Genomic DNA, 23,373 nt, shown 5'->3' on the forward strand with positions numbered 1-23,373 from the left:
TTGATTTCCTTGTCTGTCTTTATCCCCCAGTGTTAAATCACCAGGTCCGACAAAGTCGTTCACAGCGACCCACCCCGGGAGCCCGAACTTGGTCCTGCATTGCCCGCCTAAAATGGAGGCAAGCCGAAGGTCACCTAGGCCAGGATTCGGTCCTTCAAGTGCCTGCCTCTAACAAGCGCGACCCACAAGCCACACCTGCCGGGAGTCTGTCTTACCAGCTCCGTGGTACCAGAATCCCCATGCTTCGTCGCCGACGGCCACCCACACAAGCGTGGACAGACGCCGACTCCACAAAGGGGGCCACCCCACCCTTTACGGTACTGAAATAAACCAGAACGCCTCCATAGAGGAGAAACCAGAAAGCCAGATATTGAACAGCAACCACTCTCCACAAAGCCTATTGTCACCAGGACTGCAACTCACTCAGCACATTCATCAGTCCGATGATCCGCTTTCGCACAAATAACGCATGCCTACGATTCCCACAATTGGCTCGATGTTGACCAGACTGTCCGCAATTGTAACACAATGCCGAGCGATCAGTCCCGCAACAAATCAAGGACTTATGGTCCCGGTCCCAACAGCGATAACACCTATCATCAGGATCCCTCACGGAAGCCCGACAATTCATCCAGCCGACTCTAACCCGGTGTTTAATCTGCTTCCTCGCAACACCGTAAGTATTCACAATAGTGGTGTTCTGGGTCGCCCCCATAAGTCGGACGAGCCAAATACACTCGAAAATTGGCCTCATTCATCTACACCTCAATCGTAGTATATTCGTTTTCCATCAGATGAACCACCCCTGCGACCACTCACCATTTCATGTGGACATGCAAGTCCTTGGCCTTTTCCTGAAAAACTGCCTTCAACGATATCAGACTTACTGGATTTTCACATCCCTAGTTTCGTCGTTGTATACAAAGATTGAAAGTAGCTATGACTTGATGATGGTAAGAAGGAAGACATTTCCTACCCCCCACAACAAAACTGTCTAGGATTCATATTGCAGTTGGTTTGAAGAAAAACTGATTGCGCCTTTTTCACTGAAATGTTCCAGTAACATCGATGACACAACGCGAATCTTGACTTCAGTTCCGTAGGAAGCTGCCCAGTCCTCGACACGTTATGTTAGAAGTAAAATGAAGAATAAAGTAGTCTACCCAAGAGAGGTGATTGATCTTATGGCTGTAAAAAGGAGACTTAAGAGAATATGACAATGCTACAAGAGGCCTGAAGAAAGGACATCCTACAACAGGGCCGCTCCCAAATTGAAACAACTGCATAAATTTATTAAAAACGAGTCATTCAGAAATTACGTTGAGTGTCTTATCTCCTTCATGTAAAGCCGGTTACTCTTTATGGTACTTTCTTCAGCAGTGAATATACTAAATTTGCAATACAAAGAAGATTAACATGGTTACTCTCTATGGAGGGCCACAAAGAACTTTTGACGCCCTCCACCCTCTTTCCTTTTTAGAAGGAAATTCTTGAGCAGCCCGATTACTTTGAGCCTAACTATTAAAGTCAATTTCTTCAGAAGAGGTTCTACAAGTGAACTCAGACGACCCCTTAATTTGACTTGATCACCAGTAAGATGCTACTTATGCTTCCTACCAAACAATAATTATAATTCATATGAAAACACCTATCTTGATTCTTCATCCATGATTCTGCTGCAAATAACAAACTTGGAAAGCATTTAAAACATATTTGCCCAATAAACTCGTTTAAAATATTATTTTAATCTAGCAAACAAGTAGACTTTAAATAATGCATTTCAGTGAGATACATAATAATTTTCAAGTAACTTTACTTTGAAATTATTTTAAGTAAAATAATACATAAATGTTAAATGAATTTGTACCATAAAAGACGTAAAAATATACCATATTATATAAAAATATAAAATTAGTTCGGTACGTACCTGAGTATGTGAATAGAACATAGAGAAATTTGAAACAATAACTGGTACTGGTAAAGCTATCGTTAGTACTCCAGCCAGGGCACAGAGTGCTCCAACAAACATTCCAACGTATGTTTTTGGAGCCATGTCCCCGTAACCAACTGTTGTCATCGTAACTATGGCCCACCATAGACCTTCTGGTATACTCTTAAAATCATTATGTGGATTAGCCTGTAGCAATAGAAAATTCAAAATTTTTTTCAAGGGTTTTTTTAGGAAATCATTAAGGTTGAAGAATTAAAAACATGTACTGAACACAAACAAATAACTTTTAGGATTAATTTCCAAAGCATACAAATAAATAATCAAAATCCTCACCATTACAAAAAAAAACCACAAAATTATTTACCCAGAATCAAAGAAAACTAAAACTGCATTCACAACTAAAACTGATGGTTTGCAAATGCTTATTGTTATTTATTTTCCTCATGTTCATTAAAAAACTATTTCTGTCTAAACATCCCGTCAAATGTGAGTACGTGATAAAACAAGTCAGTTATAATTTCGCTTGTTGGTAGAAATTATAACCGATATAGAGCGATAAAAGCCTTTTAGGATAAAATATTTGAATGTATTTCATTTAACTACTTACATTGTGTATATGATAACGGTAAACTGGAAAATAAAGAAAATAAAAATAGTTTTCTTAATCTTAACACACTTTTTTTCTAATGAAAATAAAAAACTTCTTCTAAGATGTAAATATTTATTGTATGTGACCTGGTTCTTATATCGAGGCTGATGATCAGAAAGTGTTTCAGCACTACTATCTTTTTCATATATTTTTCATGCTTTAGTTAAATTGAATCACAATTATTTTTTGATAGCAGCTGAATTAAAATACTGGCAGGACTTGAAAGAACGTAACATATAACCCTGGTTTACTTTAGGAGTTAACATTCTTTTAACAATAATAACACTAATTTTGTAACATATTAGTTACAGGGGGTTATAGGAGTTATAGGGGTTTTACCTAACACACACACATATATATATATATATATATATATATATATATATATATATATATATATATATATATATATATATATATATATATATATATATATATATATATATATACTATAAGTGGTACTTGTTTTCATTGGTTCCAGAGTTATAGCCAAATAAAATTTTAATTGATGAAATATTTGGATCAAGGAGAAGGCATATCGGTTCGAATCAGACGTCATCTCTTTTTTTTTTTTACTTTTTTCTAATTTAAATTTATTGATTTATTGACCTCTGATTGTAAAAAAAAATTACGATAAATTATTCAATATTAACAATAAAAAAAAATTAAAATGAAAATAATATCTAAAATTATTAATGAAATAAAATTTTATGTACTTTTCCTTAAAAAAAGTGTATATGTTATTTAACAAGCACATAAGGAAGTTATGTGGTGCTCACAGAAGAATTTTTATTTTACAGAAATTGCAGTGCAAACGAATTTCTTTATATCTTCATAATTATAATAAGCAAATTTTGGGCTGCATGAAAAAAGAAAACAAATATATGTAAACACAATTTTATTGTGGCGGAAAGTAAGGATAATTATACGAGTAATTTTTAATAAATTCCACTTTATACAATCCTATGGATAAATTTATTTAAATCATTTATTGTTACCTCGTATCTAGTAACAAATTTACTCTAAAGCATACCTTTTGTGTACACTTATCAGGGGCTTGGGGAATAAATTCCACGCTCGGTATTTCCGGAAGTTTTAAAATATTTAAATATAGAAAATATATCATGAACCTAAGCATACCATCATTTTCTCAGTATTTTTTTTTTTTTTGTAAAGAAATTATCCCTTGTATAAATAATTCCAATTTCATGTAATTTGCATTCTTAATGTCAGTACTCATTTATTATGGATAGATAATCGGCACTTTCCAGTGCACTTTTTAAGAGCCACAGTAATCAATTCAGTGCAATCGATCTATTTAGCTTGCTTCCGATACGTATCTAATGTTTTACATAAAAGATTGATGTACCATTGCTCTACATCAATGCCATAGTATTTTCAATTTTTTTCTTTTAATTACTTATTTCTAATTTCATGAATATTACTAAAGTTATAATTTTTTTTTTTCCTTTCCGCTAGCTCACCACTATATATATATATATATATATATATATATATAGAGAGAGAGAGAGAGAGAGAGAGAGAGTGAAAATCGGTTATAACGCATTTCAAGGGAGTGTCAGTATGTGCTCCTTATACTCGGATGCTTGTTATAAACGAATGACGAATGAGGCTACTCATACTAGGAAAAATCTTCCACTCTATACACAGAACATCAACGTCAAAGAATAAAACATTATATAAGACACTTGTCTGGACTTAAAAACAAGAATTAATATTGCATAAAATTGGCATCACATACATAATAGTGAACATGCATAAAAAATTGTAAACTTGGCTAAATTTGGTGAGCAGATTATTTTCAAAATAAAACACTAACTTTTATAACTTACACATTCACACTGTACTTAAACCACTTAGAGTATGATCGGTCAATTAATGATGTAGACTTAAATCGATTAATGTTCAATCAACTTAAAAATATTTAATATAGTCGCTTGTTTTGTTTTTGTTTTTTTTTATTCCTGAAATTGTCAAAATAATTTTTAAAAATATTTGATCGTTTTATAAATTCATGGCTGACATTATTTGTTTCACAAAATTTCGGGAGCATTCTAAACTGTCTTGAATTGCACACAGAGAAATAACTGGTATCTCAGTCATTTTCACCTTCACCGTCACTTTTATCTATAATTTCGCTGGTTTGCCTGTGTTTCACGTCATTGATTACCTCTAAATTTGCTGGATTTTTGGTTATTAACACATTGTCGTTAGGATGCACATAACCATCAATATTAAAAGGGTTAAATATATATTTAGAATCATTGGTCCGAATCCAGTCGGAGAGTGGTAGTTAATCTTCTGACACGCAATGTTCTTTAATTGCAACTTTAGTAAGACTTGATTCATTGAAACAATTTTTAATTGCAGTTGAAGATACATTATCCAATTTTCTGTTGATTAATCTGATGGGATCTAGAATTAATGGGATAAATTCTTTTTTTTCTTCAAGTAATTGTAATACCAGTAAGTAATTGTCAAGTAATTGTAATACCAGTAAACGTCTGATGTGAACTTTAAAAGACTGGATAACACCTTGATCCATCGGTTGTAGCTTTGCAGTAATGTTTGGAGGCAAGAATATAATTTTTTATGTCAGTGAGGTTTTCAGTACTGGGTGTGCTCGAAGTTATCAATTAGAAGTAAAATTTTTCTCTTCTTTTTCTAAGTCTGCAGTTCCAACTATGAATTTCAATTTCAAAAATTGTAGAAGTCATCCTTGCCTTTTTATAGGCTAAGTTCTGAGTCCCGAATGTTTTTTTGACTTTTTAAAACAATGGGGGTTTCCTTATTTTCCAATGACCAACTTTTTTTGCAGTTGCAGTCATATTCAAACAACGAAGAACAATAAGTCTTACATTGAAATGTACTGACATATTTTTCTCCTTTAAATTTAGACGATTTGCCCGAAGTTAATTTATAAATGAAGTCAGATTCCTTAGCACTGTACAGGATTACAAAGCTAATTCTACAAAAAGAGAATCAATAAATACTTATCCAAATTTATTAATGAAATTTCCTCATATGTGAATTCGTTTGAAGCAATGCAACTTCTTGTAAACAGGTACAAATTTATTGTCATCCAATTTTTAACACCAAAATTGGATTAAATACCTCAAGATTATGGAAGGAAAAATTATCAAATGAATGGTTTCCCACCTTTAAAGACTTAATCGAGTCTCTTAATTCGAGAAGACAACTTCTAAAAAATATTAATGCATTCACTTCAAACACCCAAGTGAAAACAGAAACCAAAGGACAGCGTTACAAAAATCCAACCAAATCTTTTAACAAATGGTTTACTTTAAACCCTAATAAGCAATATAAAGAAACAATGTCAGTTTTTATTCAACATTTAATTCTAACAATGTTTGTTCTGTAATTCAAATTACCATTTATCATATTATAAAGAATATTTAAATTTGTCCATTGAGGATCGTAAACTCTTTTTGGAGGATAATAATTGTTGTTCTAAAATTGTTTATGCAAAGGTCATTCTATTAATGAATGTCATTCAAAATATCGATGTCAGATGTGTAATAAAAAAAAAGTAATACCTCATTCATGGACGAAATTAATGATACTACTTTATATAAAATAATGCCTATTGTTAATTTAATAATCAGTCAAACGAAAATATACTTTTATCAACAGCCATATGTAACACCAATAGACATATAAGGTAACATATAGCCAAATCATCATTCGTGTAGAATCTTGTTAGATTCTGGTAGCCAGGGAAATTTTTGCAAATATAAATTTTTCCGAAAATTAGGACTAAACTGATCAAAAATGATATCCCCATCTCAGGCATAAATAATTCGTTATGTCAATCTAAATACAGTGTTACATTTACATTAAACTCTCGATATAAAAACCTTTAATTCAATGTGCAATGTTCTGTTTTATCTGATATATCCATCAACCACATTTGACATTTCTAATTTTAATCTTCCTCGTAATATATTTCTAGCAGATCCCAAGTTCAATACAGAAAATAATACTGACATACTGATTGGAGCTCAATTACATTTGGTCTTATCTTGCCTGGGAAATTCATTCGAAAATTCAGATATATTATTCAGGAAACTAAATTAGGATATATACTTAAAGGTCGCCTTGCTAATAATATTAAGGGCAATGCATCTTTTCTTGTTTGTAACACTCATGAAAATCTCTCAATTATACTCAAAAATTTCTGGAAAATTGAGGAAATTGAACACTTACATTCGACGCCTTCAAGCCTTAAAAATAGTACTGATTTAACGTCGAGTACAAGTGTTGAAGATATTAGTCATAGTGGTGCTGTTAAACATAATCGTACTAAAACGAAAACAAAAGGTAAATATAATAGTAGAAATTCATAAAAAAATTACCAATCGATGATGTCATCAATGAAATGAATGCAACAGCTACAAATGAAACAGATATTACATTTAACAATAAATCAAATGATTCTAATAGCAGTGTAAATACACTGATGAAAAATGAAGATAGCCTTGTTAAACAAGATGGTTTACAGGTTTACAACAATCTGTTAAAAGGCCAACAGTTAAAAGAAAACGACGTATTAGTACACTACCATTAAAATATATTTTCGATGATATAACTGTTGAAGTATCGATTGAATTACTTATACAATAAAAACCATTTAGAAAGTTAAATTATAAAGTTATTTTTTAAGAATTGATGGAAGATGATAAAAAAGAGATTAATTAAAAATGAAGAACAATAAAGTACATAACAATAATCAAAATATTGAATATATAAATCACAATTTATTATTGAATGATCAGAAAGGGACTAAGAATATTGTTGTAATAACAAAAGCAGATGATCAAATATTAAAAAAAAAAAACATAATAGACAAGTCAAATGAAAATGGTTAGGAATCTAATTGTTGAGATATTAAGATGGTAGTGATAATATAAAAAGTGCTAATGATAAATGTTTTAGTGATAAAGAAGATTATTGTACAATGAGTAATTTAGAAAATAAAGACACTAACAAATTTAGTTATAACAAAATTAAAAATGTATTTACAAAACAGTAATCATCTAAAATTAATGATAACGATGTTGAACAAAAATCTAAAATAGAGATTGATGATAAAAATAAAGTTAATGGTAATGTATTAACATGTGATAAAAAAGTATTCCTATTGAGAAAGATAAATTACGTCAACAATGTAGCAGTGTGCCAAGAAGTGTTAGAATGCTAGTTGAAGACCAAGATGATAAAGTTGTAAAAATGTCTGAAGCAGATGCTGAGAATATGAAAGTGGGAATAGAAGTTAATAAATGGGGATTAGCCAGGAATGTGTGCAATTGTTATACACAACCACCGTTTCTTAATAATATTAATACAGGTGGTACAGCGACACCGTTAATATCGATGAATCACTCAAAACATTGGATTATTTATGGAAAGGGCACACAGATGGAGAAGCAGATGATGAATTGATACCAAGGAAAAAAATAATCGAAACCGTTAAATCAAACAATGATTCGGCAACTCGTATAAAAGAACGTGATAAATCAAAGAAATGTATTGTAAAAGATATGAGAGGTCAATCTCATTTCCAAGGACAGAAAGACTCAGAAACAATTGAACAATTCGGTAATATTAAAATAGATGAACCGATGAGAACTTTGAAGTCAGATGTAAGAAATAAAAAAAAAATAAAAAGTTAAATACAAAACAAAAACGAAATAGTAATCAAGAAAATCTAACTCAGGTCATTAGAAGATTTGTTGCAAATTATGATTTACATGTCCCTTCCGATAACTAGCCGATTAGTATTACTAGTAAGTGCTAAAAATATGAATGCTCTGTTTGAAACATCTTCCAACAAATTACAAAATAATAATATTTATCACAAAAATAATAATGACAACAATCGTAGTATTTTTGTATCAGAAAACCAACCTACCCGTCTCTGCTTGCGCAGTAAACTACGGCGGTCCAATTATGATTCGTCATGGTCATGGCGGTCAGAGGTCTAAGACTTTAAATAAATCTTATATAGTACCTTTCATATGTCTCAGTATTAAAGTTATCCATTATAATTATTTTCTGATCTGGCTTCACAATAGTTTATTTCAGCATTTAAAAGATTTATACCACGTTGGGTTATTTTCACTCAATTCTTTTCTCTTAACGGTTCAAGTATCCGTTCCACCAAAAGTATTCTTTATAATTTGTAGCAACATTTAAATTTAAAAAAAAACTAAAAGTAGTACGGAAGTAGGGTTACTAGCGCTTATGTCGTCAGTGGCGCTAGTAGCCCGTCAGTGTTGCCAACTTGATTTACTTTGTGTCAGTGTTGCCAACCTGGTTATATATTTTATATTAAATTATTGAAGTAATATTTCAAAGGTTGGTAAGCACTGTTGAACAGCTGTTGTGTAGCGGTCGGTTTGAAATATATAAATAAATAATATTTGAAGTGAAAAAAAACTTGGTCGGCTAGGACTCGAACCGTGTCATGACGGGACGCGACTGACTGGCTGGAGTGGTGGGTGACGTCTGTCAACAGGCATTATTCACTTACAAACAAAAATCAAATACCACTAGTCTCTAAGGTGGTAACGTCGACAACGACGACAATGATATGTGTAGTATGCGTTCAATTCAAGCGACGGTGACGGAATTAAGAAAGAAACTAACTAAGACGTACCCCCATCCATACAAGGCTTTCGTATCCCCTCTTACAATGCCTACGCATCCAGTCGACCTCGAACATGTTTGAATAGGAAAAGTACCATACACAAACAACGTCTATCTATAGTTTGACCTTGACGTCACGATTAATAGGAACACAACCGTCTAAAATGCCACACCCAAACCGTTTTTTGTATAGATCCTTGGTAATAATAGCAGAAAACATTACGATTCGTTGTCAGTATAAGAGAAATCGATGTCGTATAAGATGACACAAATGCGAACCTAATACATAGTCAACACCGATATGAAGATCGGTCAACCTCTTCAATGGTAAACTTTTGTGAAAACAGTCTTGATCGTTGAAAACGTTAATAAACGATAAGGCATCCATCATCATACTAGCAGTGCTCACGCACGAATGATCGACTGCAGTGTATATACTTGTCATCTACCTTTTCCCCACCATTACCACTACTCGTTTAAGTAAATGTTTTAAAAAATAACCGGTAGAGTTCGTTTTCATCGATAAATGGGCTAACGACGACGATGTTGGGTTTTTTCATAGTAATACAATTTTTTTTGCGTAACAGCGCCTTAAATTTCATTATGAATTCAATAACCAATTTGCAGGAGCATAGGTATTCGGGTAACCCACGACCGCAATAGTTGAATTTATAACAATCGATTGCATGACCGACATATTTGTCATCATCACAGTGTTCGACAAGTATCATAAAACAATGTTTACACATGTATCGTGTAACCGATTTCAATTCGTTAACCAATTCAGTAAACGTCTTCCGATTCAGTAATTAGTAATTCAGTAATCATTACTATAAATCCGATAACCTTTTGCACAGAATCAATACGTCTTTGTAACCGTCCAATGTGCAATTCTATCGTCTTACTTGTTTAACTTTTTATCCAGAAACTTACGGATATCACAGTCGCTCACAACAATCCAATCGATGATGCCCGGTACCTCGCATTCGATATCCTCCACGAATGGTAAACCTAATAGTAATATATTTGGTAAAGTATCAGTCACCGTGATTATTGATGTCAGGAACAGTACGTCGAGAACAGTACGTCCAGTTCTTTATATGAGTTAGGTCCGCTATCGGTCCGCCTGGTAAGAAAGACGCCAACCATGTGGACACTTCCGTCATCTCGCCTTGAATGAAGGTCTGTTGCATAACCGTCTTTAAATATACTCTTTCCCCACCATCACCACCACCAATACGACGTCTACACATACCATCAACAGTATCTATCTTCAAACTATCGAGATATTCTTGCAACCGACTGTGAATTTCATCATAGGTCGCGTTATACGTGAACACCACTCTAACCGTATTGAAACGATGTAAATCAAAAGTCGTACTCAAAGCGTGCGGGAACGCGGCGCGTTGAGACTTTTTTACATGAGTGAAATCTATCCCCTAGAGGCCTACTATAAAACACTCGAACCGGCTTTTATACAGTTTTTTCTATTTAATACTGTTTTGGTTTTCCCTTTTTTTCTTGCGAATGATTTTATGTGATCCCCAAAGCAAGCATAAATAATATTCCCGGCATTAAGCCAAGATGGAAAGGACACAATTATAATTGAGACCTCCAACCAAAGTTGTGGTTTCGTCAGACTGAGCTCTACAGCGAGAGCTGTAGATCTCAGTCTGACGACTCTTCGAGGTACGATAGACTCTAATGACAGCGGGGTGTTTCCTTGATGCAATTCCTACATGTAAATTCCTATATGTAAATTGTGCGATTTAATCTGTTCGTTGCACCAACAACATCTTAAGCACAAATCGTTGAAGGAATAGTAAAAACCGTTCTTGGCCAATTCTTTTTTGTTGTTTAGGTTTGTATTTTCAAACGATCCGCTTCTCTGACCAGATCCAACGGCTTTTTAAACAATTTCAACCACTCCATGTAGAAACATCCGGTTTGTAACGCACATTTCCGCTTGGATGTAGGTTATGGTACGGACAGGTTACGATGTAATTCGGATCGACTTTGGTGCTCTCTTGTATCATTCGAACATCGTTATGATATCGACGCAAAAATCCAAATTTCTGAATATTTGGGTATATTGTAGAAAACTGTGAACAAAGTTTCTTTATAACATCATCGCTGTATACAACGTCATCGTACTCCCACTCTATTTTGTGATAGTTTCTTTCTAACCAAGCAGTCATCTGCCTGTATTTCGATTTCAGTTCAGCGCGCGGGTACGGTGAACAAAAATGTATTATCATGTAGCATCCGCTGTCACTGACAAAAGCGAGTTCTTTAACTATAAAATCACCTCAGTTGCCGAGGAAGCCGTGATACTCGATAACTCCTTCCATGACCGTTGCTCAACTGCTAATGCGAGGTCAAAGATCTTAGTCCCCTTTATCATATCACCGTAGACGTGGTGGAGGTAACTCCCTCCACCTTTTCTTCTACAGATCCATCATAGTCATCAACATTATTATGTACATGTAACGTTATTAACTTTACATGTAACGTTAACGTTAAGTTAACATAGTAACATGTCAGCATCATCATTATGTACATGTAACGTTATGTTAACATAGTAACACAGTAATGATGTAACATTTACTACGGTTTTCTTCAATATTATCATTTATCGTTACGTTAGGTAATGAGAAACTCATCGTATTAACGATGTTAATCATGCTTTTTCTGAAAGTACCGATGCTGTGATGTTGCTGACAGTGTCAGCAGTCTTATTTTTTGATGATGATACGGTAGTGTTGTAAAAAATGTGCAACGCTTCCACCGTTGATGAATTACACCATCTTAACGGAATGTTAACCGGCGATGGTGCAGAAAAAATCACTCTACATCGTATCGGTTTCATCGTTGTACACTTTTCATACTCTATATTCGACATCGGACGCCCTGGTATTCCCTTTATTGGAGACGACGACGTTTTTTTTTTACCACCCATCCTTAGTCCGGTCAAAGGATAGGGCTTAAGTACAATCCCTTCCCTGCAGTGTCGGCTTTTCTTTTCATCATCATTTGAAACAGACGTTTTATATTATTCCTTTTTGATCATCTTCTTCTTACTCTTCCCCTGCCGAATTTGCTTTTAACATCATCGCGTTTGTAACCGCCAACCGCCAATGCAGTAGCCTTTCCTGCGATACTCGAATCCTTAGCTTTGACACTTTTTCAAGCGCTATCGGCTAATTTACGATCTGCAGCCGCTCTGTTTTCGTTATCGCTGTACGTAGCGTATGCGATATCGTGTTCTTTACAAGCTGCGTCCAACTTGTTTACACTAGGATTGTGTCTCTATAATCGTTTTTCTAAATTCGTTCCCGGTCCGTAGTACTGATATCTAGGAATATGTAAATCTACCGACAATAAATCGATTCCTTTGTTTACAATTTTACCCACCACCTTTTTGACACCTTTTAATACTTTATCACCAATATAAGATCCTAACACCCCTGCTGTTAGAGTTGTTAACAGTCCACCGCCTCGTTTAAGACTGGCAAGTCGTTTACATCTTCTCACCTTACCCTTTCGAATAGGAGGACGTTTTGAACTCCTCACTCTTGCCATGTTGGACAGACAATGAACCTGTTTACAGTCTTCTACTAACTTACAATCCAACTACATTGGATCCGTGATGGGTGGTCGTACCATATTTTCCTCCTCCTTCTTCTTCGTATCTGTTTTTGAAGCGGAGGGCGTACCATGCTGTTATTCATATCATCCTCCCCCTTCTTCTTCAATGTCTTATCTGTGTTTGGTTCAATGACTGGACGACGCGCCATATTTTTAGTCACATTCTCCTCCTTCTTATCTTTACTATTTAGATCTGTATTTGCAGAGTAGCTTTGGTAACCTTACGAGAATAGTGAAAAAGAATATTTAATGCGGAAGGATTCCAGGAACATCCTCGAGGTATGTCTATAATTTTATTCGCACACATACACACACAGATAATATATTTCATTTTTAACAACTTATATACAACACTTTTCACTGAATACAGAAAAAACGGGAAAAGGGAAATTCCCACAGGGAAAAAAGGGAAAATCCAAGATTGCGGCAGCAACACTAGTGACTCAGTACCAGCTATATGTGTGTGTGTGTGTGTGTATGTGTGTACAGACTGATGTGACGTTAATACTCATAATTCATCATTTCGTCGCTTATGTAGTACATTTTTCACTCATTACATCAGAAGCCGCTGTATCCGATTGGTTTAAGGCGTCAGTCAGTCGCGTCCCGTCATGACACGGTTTGAGTCCTAGCCGACCAAGTTTTTTTTCACTTCAAATATTATTTATTTATTTAATTCAAATCGACCGCTACACAACAGCTGTTCAATAGTGCTACCAACTTTTGAAATATTACTTCAATAATTTAATACAAAATATATAACAGGTTGGCAAAACTGATACAAAATAAATCAAGTTGGCAACACTGCCGGGCTAATTAGGCCACCGACCTCACAATCCAAGATGGCGGACTGTCCGCCATTTGGCGCTAGTACCCCTATTTCCGTACTATTACTGAATTCAGACATTCATGCGTTCACTACTACACAAGTTATTACTAGGTAATTTTTTCCTATCTCTTCACCACATTTTGGTGGTTTATGGGAAAGCGCAAGCAATCAAAGACGTTAAATTTCATATACGTCGTGTAACTGGACAAACATCCTTAGTTTTGAGGAATTATATACAGTTTTAATATAATTAGAAGATGTACATAAATTATGCCTACTACCATTCTCAAACGATTGATTTAAATAATGTTTTTGAATAATATTTTTAATTGATTTATTTATTTGATACTACTTTTTATTCTTGTTATTTCATTTGATTATATTCTTACAATATGACTGTGAACATGCTGATAAATATTGTTTTAATATTTATAGTCCAATTTACATATTTTTATTAATTTAATTATGATTTCACTTCATATTATATGATTATGTATTGATCTATATGTTTATGTAATGTGTGTGTGTGTGTGTGTGTATATATATATATATATATATATATATATATATATATATATATATATATTAAGTGCAATAAGAATAATTAATTGATTTTGAGGATAAGGATTCCTAGATTTATTCATTATTTAACATTAATCTGAATGTAATTTCAAACTATTATAGATTAAATTATTCAATTGTATTGTTATTTTAGCAATATGATGAATATTATTAATCGAAATAATATTTATAGGTTATATTTTTACGAACATTTAATTAATTTATTATACATTTGTATGAGTATTATTAATATCACATTACAATGAATGTAATTACCATTTCAACTAATCATAAATATTAACAATTTAATTGTATTATCGTTAATTTATTCACAACCCAAGTTTGTTATTTTGTTGAAATGATTCATTATGGATTGTATCATGTATGTAAGTTGTTTGTAATTGTAAAACCACATGATTAATGTTATTGTTTATTATAATTTAATTTATAATATATAAAAAAATTAATAATAAATTGCATATATATCATATGATATTTGGCGGGTTAAGAGCAGATCTCATTTCATGTTCTTTAAATTTTTTTTTTCATTATCCCTTACTCCCCTGGGCCGGACATACAATCAAGTAAACCTCAGGCAAGGAGAGCGTCCTTAAACTCTAAGAGGGTTTGCCCACCTACCGGCAGTACGTCCGGCATGGCAGTTTACCCTCCCTCGGCATGCCGGCCCTCATCACCGGGGCTATCCGCCCTTCCCTAACTCTAAAATCCACGCCGACTCCCCTCTTTGACCTTGTTGCGTAGCACTTTACTGGCATATGAATAAAACGTCCTCCAATTTTCATCTGATGTCAAAATAACACGTATTAAAGTCTCTGACTGGAGCCCATCCAGACTAGCCTGCCTAAGTAAAACCCGTCATTCCTCACAATCGAAGATTATATGTTCCGCAGTATCTACCCTACTACAATACATGCAGCAGGGGAACTACGTCTGCCGAACCTATGCAAATAATATTCGAAAGTATTATTTCCGTGACCTGTTAACATTTGTGTCATGAAGAAATTCATTTCGCCATGACCCCTATTTAGCCAAAGATCTACGTCTGTAGTTAGCCGCCTGATCCAATTAGTACCTCCACCTGTCATCCATTTCAATTTCCAGGAATTTCTCGTAACCTCCATCGCATCACTTTTCCCCATACCTTCATACCGCTTCATTTGTTCTTTCACTTGCAGCTCAATTGGCGGGTCTGAAGCTAGCGAACAGGGTGCGTCATATGAAACGGTCTGATATCCACATATCACGGCCAACAACGTACGGCGATGTAAACTTTGAAGACGAGTTAAATTTCTTCTAACATTTACGGCGGCGCCAAAAACCGATGTAGCGTACAGAGCAGAAGACATAACTGTAGACACTATTAATCTTCTCTTGGAAGCTGTTGGAGCAGATTGAGTAGAAAGCAGCATGTTCAGCGACTTAAAAGTCTTCTCAGATCTCGTGCAAGAGTCAAGTATGTGTTGCGTAAACTTACAGGATTTATCAATCCTGACACCCAACTATTTAATGTTTTCACTGAATTGCAACGACTGGTCACCCAGTTTCAGGTCTATTCCTCCAATACGTCTTCTCCCCGTTAGGATGGTGAACATACATTTCTGTGAAGTAAGCTCCAGCCCTTGATTAATCATCCAATTACTAATACTAGTTAACGCCATATTGCCACATTTCTCTATATCTTCTTCCGTCCTCCCACTCACCAAGACTATGAGACCATCGGCATACGCCACTAATTGGGTATCTATCGACATGGGAAGGTTAAGAACCCGATCGTACACCAATAACCATAATAAGGGGTCCAGGACTGACCCCTGAGGCACCTCGCCAAAGACATGAAATCTTAATTTACCTCCCAATGTGTCGATCTCAATCCACCTCTCATTCAAATACTGTGCTATTTGTCTTCTTAGATAGTCCTAGTTAGTCCCTATACTAACCTAGTTAGTTCTTAGATAGGGACTTACCTTCCTCGCAAGCGCTATCATTATTGAATCCCAGGTAACAGACCCGAACGCATTGCGAACATCTAACATAATCGTCGTGGGTATTTTTCTGGTCCTCCAGGTACCCTTTCTTTCCGTATCAGCCCAGATAACCACTTTTTGAATAGACTACACCGTGGACAGTTCTTTCCAGAAGCCGTGCTGCTTTTTATAAATGCCAGCGCCCGCATAAGCTCCACAATCATACGAGACGCTAGCACCCTTTCCACGGCCTTCCCCATGTTGTTAATTAAACATAGTCATGTATAATCAACATTAGGCACGTTTTCAGCAGATTTCGCAAGGAAGAACAACCTTGAATCCTTCCAAAACTGAGGAAAGCTTTTGGCCTCAAGACCGAAATTAGCAATGTTGGTCAGCTCCCAGAGTATTTTACTTGTTAGACCTTTTAAGGCCGCGGCCAGTGTTCCATTCTGTCCGGGGCTCTTCTGATCACGCAGCAGATTAATTGCTTTGACTACTTTCTCCTGCGTGAATCTCTTACGATCACATTCTACGATTTCGGTTAAGCCACTCTCCTCCTTATTGGAGAGTTTAAATATCTGTCTAGAAGCAAACTCTTCCGTGAGGACGGGTAATCGACTACCAAACCGCTTTATTGCAATCCAATAGGCCCGCCCCCTAGGCCCACCAGCCACACTCAACCGCTGCTTCATGCGTCGCAACCGCTATAGGTTCCTCTTAAGTTGAGCAACATTTTCGGTCCGCCGATACACCGGATGATGCCGACCGGTATTTGATCAATCTCCTGTATTATCTCTTGAAAAACTTCAGGTGACAGCCTTCGACCATCCGCCAGCTATCTTGCGACATTGTCTACAACTGTTGCAACCTGTCTCCGACTCAATCTCGGTGGCCTCTGCACTCCAGCTGTTGTAGTCAGGAGGCTTCCATCTCTAACATCGTGGCAAGATGGTCACTAGCAGTCTCGTCTTGCAGGACCCTCCAGCTGCATGTCCCAGCCTACACCTAAGATGGACAAGTCCAGCACGGACTGATGCCATCTCGCTTTAAAAATAGGCGTCTAAACCAAATTTAAGCAGTATAAACCAGTAGACATCGTCAATTCTGTCAGGACTTCGCCTCTTCTATTCGTATAAGAACTGCCTGCCGCGACAGCCTTACAATTAAGGTCGTCCATCAGAATGACCTTTTTCGGGCATTTTGTGATGACATCATGAAGACTCCACATACAGTTTTCGAAGTCTTAGTAATCGCAATTTGGGCTGACATAAGCCCCTATCAAAACAGCGTTGTCAATTCAATAGCTATGATACCGTGAGCTCTATGAAACAATCGAAAGCCCCATCTGCCACTAATATTCCGTATGGCAAAATCTTTCGCCAGATCTGAGTACCAATCTCTCTTTGTGGCTGTAAACCGATTAGGCTCCGTCTTGATCAAGAAATTAGCTCCCAGACCACTAGATCGTGGGAGAGAATACTCCTATTTCCATTCGATAAAATGTCCTAATCAAGCTTTCATAAAGCGCACGTCATGCCCCCGGTGCGATGATCAATACTACTACAATCCAGATATTTCATTTCTTCCCTGCACTTTCGAACTTTTAACCCTTGCCACCACAATTGTAACAGTGAGCCCAATTATTGTACCCATGACAGTCCGCACTCCTATGATCGGTGTTCCAGCATCGGAAACATCGATGACTTTCTTCGCGTATATAAGAGCGACATTGGACCGGACCCAGCCTATCTTGATGCGTTTGCTTAATGGCTTACAGGCCGAACGATTCCCGGGTTCGAATCCCGGTCAGGCATGGCATTTTCACACACGCTACAAATCATTCATCTCATCCTTTGAAGAATGGATCCGGAGGTTAAAAAAAAAAAAAAAAAGAAAAGGCCGACCGATATGTCGTCACGATCGTCGCGTTGCGCGTGTCCCCATATGCCCGGCGAAACGATGTAACGCGAAACTCCTCTGTCTTGCTAATAACATTCTCCACGGCCTCTCTTATATGCTTATCTTAATATCTCTTATATGCACCACAGCGCGTCTGCCACCTCGAGATCGAAGGTCCACTTGTAAATCCGCGGCCTTATCGCGGAGTGTAGCTGTATATTGAGCAGTCTTCTCAGAGCCTTTTATTCTGGCTTGTAACTCATCCTTGTTGACCTCCCGAAGTGAAAGAACTTCACCGGCTTCTTCCTCAGTAACAGAAGACTTCATTGTTTTAAGTAAGTCTGCAAAGGATCTATCTTGTTCCTTAATTATGACCACCCTGTTGTCCTCAGCGGGAGGAGTCGATCTCTTTACAGATAACGATGTCGATCTTGATGTACTTGTTCTCTTGATAGTGCTATGAAGAGTCACGGCCGCCGGTTTCTCACTTTTCTTAAATAAAAATATCGTTCTTATTATTACTCCAATAGAGCCACCTGGCAACACAAATACCGGAGCTGGAGATTGCAATTTTTTTAATAGACTTTAGGATTACTTCCGACGCCCCTCGGTCCCCTCTAGACGAGTTGTAATAAATGCCGTATTTGCTTCTCTGACTTAGCTCGACATCTTCATACATAAGTGACTTTATTATTAGGTGAATATAAGTGATTTTATTATTAATGAGGAATTTTAATTTTTTTTTAATGAAGGACTTTTAAATATTTAAAAGTCTTTTAGACGGCTGCACACAGCTCCGGACGACTGCACTCGGTTCCCTCCACGATAAAAGCAAAGCTTTACTTAACGCTGGCTCCTACTGAAATAGTCTTCTGCCAGTCGTTAATGACTATGTTAATACAGTATTGATTTATATAAATTACCTGGAATTTAATAAATTATTTGGAATAAATTCCAAGTAATTTATTATTTGTAATAACATATAAAATGTTAAAATATATGTTACAAGTTCAAATATTATAATAAAATTAGTTTAAAATAAAAAATAATAAAGATTATTATGTATTTAATTAAACCAGTAAAACAAAAGATTTAGAATAATTAAACCTAACCGAGATACTGTACCAAGGCGGCAGTTATTTAACAATTGGAAATAATACAAGAACATGCCATTGTTATTTTTGCAATCAATGTGTGGAGGCCGCGCTAAATTCGATCAACTTTCCTGTTTATAAAGAATATTAATGCAAAATTTGTGCTTGGCAAGAAATTATTAATTAGAATGCCAGCCCACAAGATCAGATCCGTTATACAGTTCCACTTTGCATTTGATAAATCCTTATAATTTTATTTAGATAGGAACGGTCCGTATATCGACTGGACAAAAGCACGTCAGATATACAATTTAAATATAAATGAAAATATTTCACATTTTTTGTTTATATGTCAGATGTATATAACCATATCAGATTGAAATACATAAAAAACATAAAATAAAAATTATTGGATAGTGGTAAATTTTGAATTTATTATAGAATAAGTTGGTCGTGAACTGTATTAGAATAATACTATTCACTATAATACAAATTACTGTATTAGAATTAGAACAATATTGAATATTGCGTACAAATTTTGCTAAAAATGTAAAATAAAACAAAGAAACATATGTTATTATTATGCTAGAATCCATATGTTTTGTTTGTACAGGGTTATCATAAAAGAATGGTGCGGTTTCAGCAATTCATAGGAAGATTGTAGGGAAATTTCTAGATGTTATATTGGTATCCCTGGAAGCCTCCAACCCAAAATTTTATCAGCAGTTGTAACCACACAACGTCAGTTCTTGTATTGTTGTTGCGGTGAGTTTAGTGAGTTACTATGTTCTCGGATAAAGACAAAACAAATTGTGTTTTATTGATGGCTGAATTAAAATCCGTAATTTTAGTTCAACGTGCGTTTCGACGTGAATTCGGAAGAGATTCACCACACAAAAATAACATAACACGTTGGTTCAAACAATTCGAAGAAACTAGATCGGTTAAGAAACAGAAATCAACCGGCAGACCAAGTGTACCAGACGAAACGGTCGAACTAATTAGACAATCGGCAATTAGAAGTCCTGGGAAGTCCATCCCCCGTCGAAGCGTCGAATTAGGTATTCCAAAATCAACAGTTCACAAAGTTTTACATAAAAAACTGAAATTACACGCTTATAAAATCCAGATACGGCAGGAATTGAAACCCGATGATGGTGTAAAACGTTACAATTTCGCTGTTGAAATGTTGGACAGAATAAGTGAAAACGAATCATTTTTACTGATTCGTTTCAATAAAAACGATTCGAATCAGCTTCAAATGATTCAATCAGAAAAATGATTGGAATGTAGCTTCGTCTGTAAAACTTTTACAGACGAAGCTGCATTCCATGAGAATGGATGTGTTAACAGACACAATTCACGAATATGGGGCTCTGAAAACCCACACGCAATTATTGAGAAACAACGTGATTCGCCTAAAGTTAATATTTGGTGTGGTATGATGAAAAATCATGTTATAGGGCCTTTCATTTTTGCTGATAAAACAATTAATCTTGACATGTTAACCAATTATTGCTTTCCTCAGCTGTATGAACACGAAAACATTCATCAACTTGATTTCCAACAAGATAGTGCTCCCCCGCACTTCAATGCATTGGTCACAGACGCTTTGAACGAAAAATTTGATCGATGGATAGGCCGGCAAGGACCCATACTTTGGCCTCCAAGGAGTCCAGACCTGACACCTTGCAATTTTTTCTTGTGGGGGTACATCAAAATCGTTGTTTATACACAAAAATATCGCGACCTAAACCACTTAAAAAACAGGATTAATGAAGCAATGACAACCATTAACGAATAAATGTTAACTAATGTTTGGAGAGAAATTTGAGTATCGTTTGGACATTTGTCGAGCGACTAAGGGCGCACAAATTGAAATTTATTAATTATGTAGAAAAATGTTTGAAACGACAAATTTGAAAAATAAAAAACATAAACTGTAAGTAATTCTGTTTTAATTTAAACCATGTTCAAAACCGCACCATTCTTTTATGATAACTGTATTATAATTTTATCTTCGTGTTATTTATTAATTTTCTTTGTAGTATTTGTTATCAAAGATAATTTTGTATTAATTATTATTAGTCAAAGCAATTCGTTGTTATGTGTCACCGGCTTAAAACGAATTATGAATAAATAAGTACTAACATTTTTTGATATTTATTTAACCACCAGATACGTATATATTGTAACTTGTAACACAGTCAATTGTTTCGTGTTAAACAATGCCTTCAGGGTTTTATCTTGTGGAGTGGTTCTAGATTAAACTAGGATAACTATAATTACGTTGAACATGCATGTTGTTAGTTTGTATAACACTACACGTAATTTAATCTCTGCCTAAAGACTGAACACAGACTAAAGCAAATTGTTAATGACATTTGAAGACGGTTGTAATTGCTTTAAGTTTTCTATGATGAAAGTAAGTGGTTTGTCACTTCCCTCAGAAAAATCATTTTGTTCCTAGTCAGTCGATGTAAATTTACGAGAAAGAAAATTTATTAATATTATCATGTAATATAAAATTGCTATTCTGAAATTAATAAGCAAGATCAAACTGAGAGTTATAATACACAAATTTTAATTTTGGTAAATATTTAATCCACATTTGTTACCAATCTTTCTGTTATTATAGCAAAGTGAACTGATTTTTTAAAAACGATTTTCATAAATCATTCGTACTTAAACGAAGGATCCTTGTCATTTCAAAAAATAAACTATCATGAAAAGATTTAAATCGATTTTAAACTGTCTGGAAAACCTACTTAATGAAATCTAGCAAAACAATTTCTTTCACCATTTTTTTTTTTTTTTTGTTCTAGTTGCTAAAATAAAAATAACCTAGTTTATTATATTTAGAATAAAGTATACTAATTATCAAAATTAAACAGATAGTTATACTGTTATAAATTACTCTAGTACTAGTACAATAATGAATTGTTTACTATGTTCATAGGATCAGGTTGCATTTATCTCAAAGAAAGATTTAACATGCGTATAACCAGATAGAAATCGTAAATACCCATTTTAATTGCTAAAAAATGTTTATCAAAGAAGACTTCTATCAAAAATCATATGTAGTATTTCATTAGTTAAGATTTAAAAATTCCAATTCCTAGCTCTCTAATCGGGGTTTCTGAATCAGTTAAATTACGTTAAAAATGAAGGTACACTACCGTTTCTGTAAAACATCATAACCAGCACTCGAATTGTACACAGAGCCGTTTGGTACTGTTAATTTCAAATTATTGGTACTCACAAATGGGGATATTCCAAAGAGCCGTTTATCAACTTTAGACTTTTAGTTTTAATAACCATTTATTTGTACCCTACAGGCGGCTCTACTGTAGCATGTTAGCAAACCACTTGCAGATCTGAGTTGTTGATCACACTGTTCAACATCATATGTTGTTCAAGCCTCATGAAAACCAATAGCTTGATTTAATTATAATTGTTTTTAATTTAATGCGTAAATTCTAGAGTAAGATTCTTACTTTAGTTGCCATACTTTAAGAGCTTCAAAAAATATGATAATATTAAAATAATTAATTATAAAATAATAAATGTTACTGTTAAGACAACTGTAAATGTGATTTAGAATACCACAGCTTCCTTCATAACCATTGACAATAGTTACGGACCCACTCTGTAAAATCTAAATGACAGAGAAATGTAAAACTCAAAGAGAAAAAGTGTAAGATGGGGTGAAAGATTGCATTAATGATATGCTCCTGACCGCACAGTTTTTTCTGTTTTACCATTTATCCTGTACTTTTCATTTCATCGTCACTACCGTTCGTTCCTTTATGTAGCAGCTTTTATCTCACTATACACTACGTACTAAGAACGGTAAATTGTTTCCTTGTGCTATTAATTAGTAGCACGAACTTATTAATTTCCTAGAGGAAGGTAAATACACTTCACTCTCGAAATCATGAGATGTTATTAACGATTTATTATTTGATTTGTAGTGAAAGCTTTATTTAATTATTAAATTTGCACTCATTACAAAAGCTATCTTTTTTGCAGAGAATGTTATTTTCTTCTAAACTTAAGAGTTT

The 23,373-nt window shown here is 34.9% G+C and overlaps 1 protein-coding gene across 2 annotated transcripts in view; it reads right to left on the bottom strand.

Annotated features, from left to right (window-relative positions):
* The window catches only part of LOC142318320 (potassium voltage-gated channel protein Shaw-like), a 263,076-nt gene that overhangs the window by 23,619 nt on the left and 216,084 nt on the right, over positions 1-23,373 (bottom strand). For both annotated transcript variants that reach the window (XM_075354896.1, XM_075354895.1), the window contains exon 7: positions 1,928-2,137. In XM_075354896.1, the coding sequence (XP_075211011.1) occupies positions 1,928-2,137 (210 nt within the window). The remainder of the gene's footprint in view (positions 1-1,927; positions 2,138-23,373) is intronic.

Source organism: Lycorma delicatula, chromosome 1, assembly GCF_047948215.1.
Source record: "Lycorma delicatula isolate Av1 chromosome 1, ASM4794821v1, whole genome shotgun sequence".
Classification (NCBI taxonomy): Eukaryota; Metazoa; Arthropoda; class Insecta; order Hemiptera; family Fulgoridae; genus Lycorma; species Lycorma delicatula.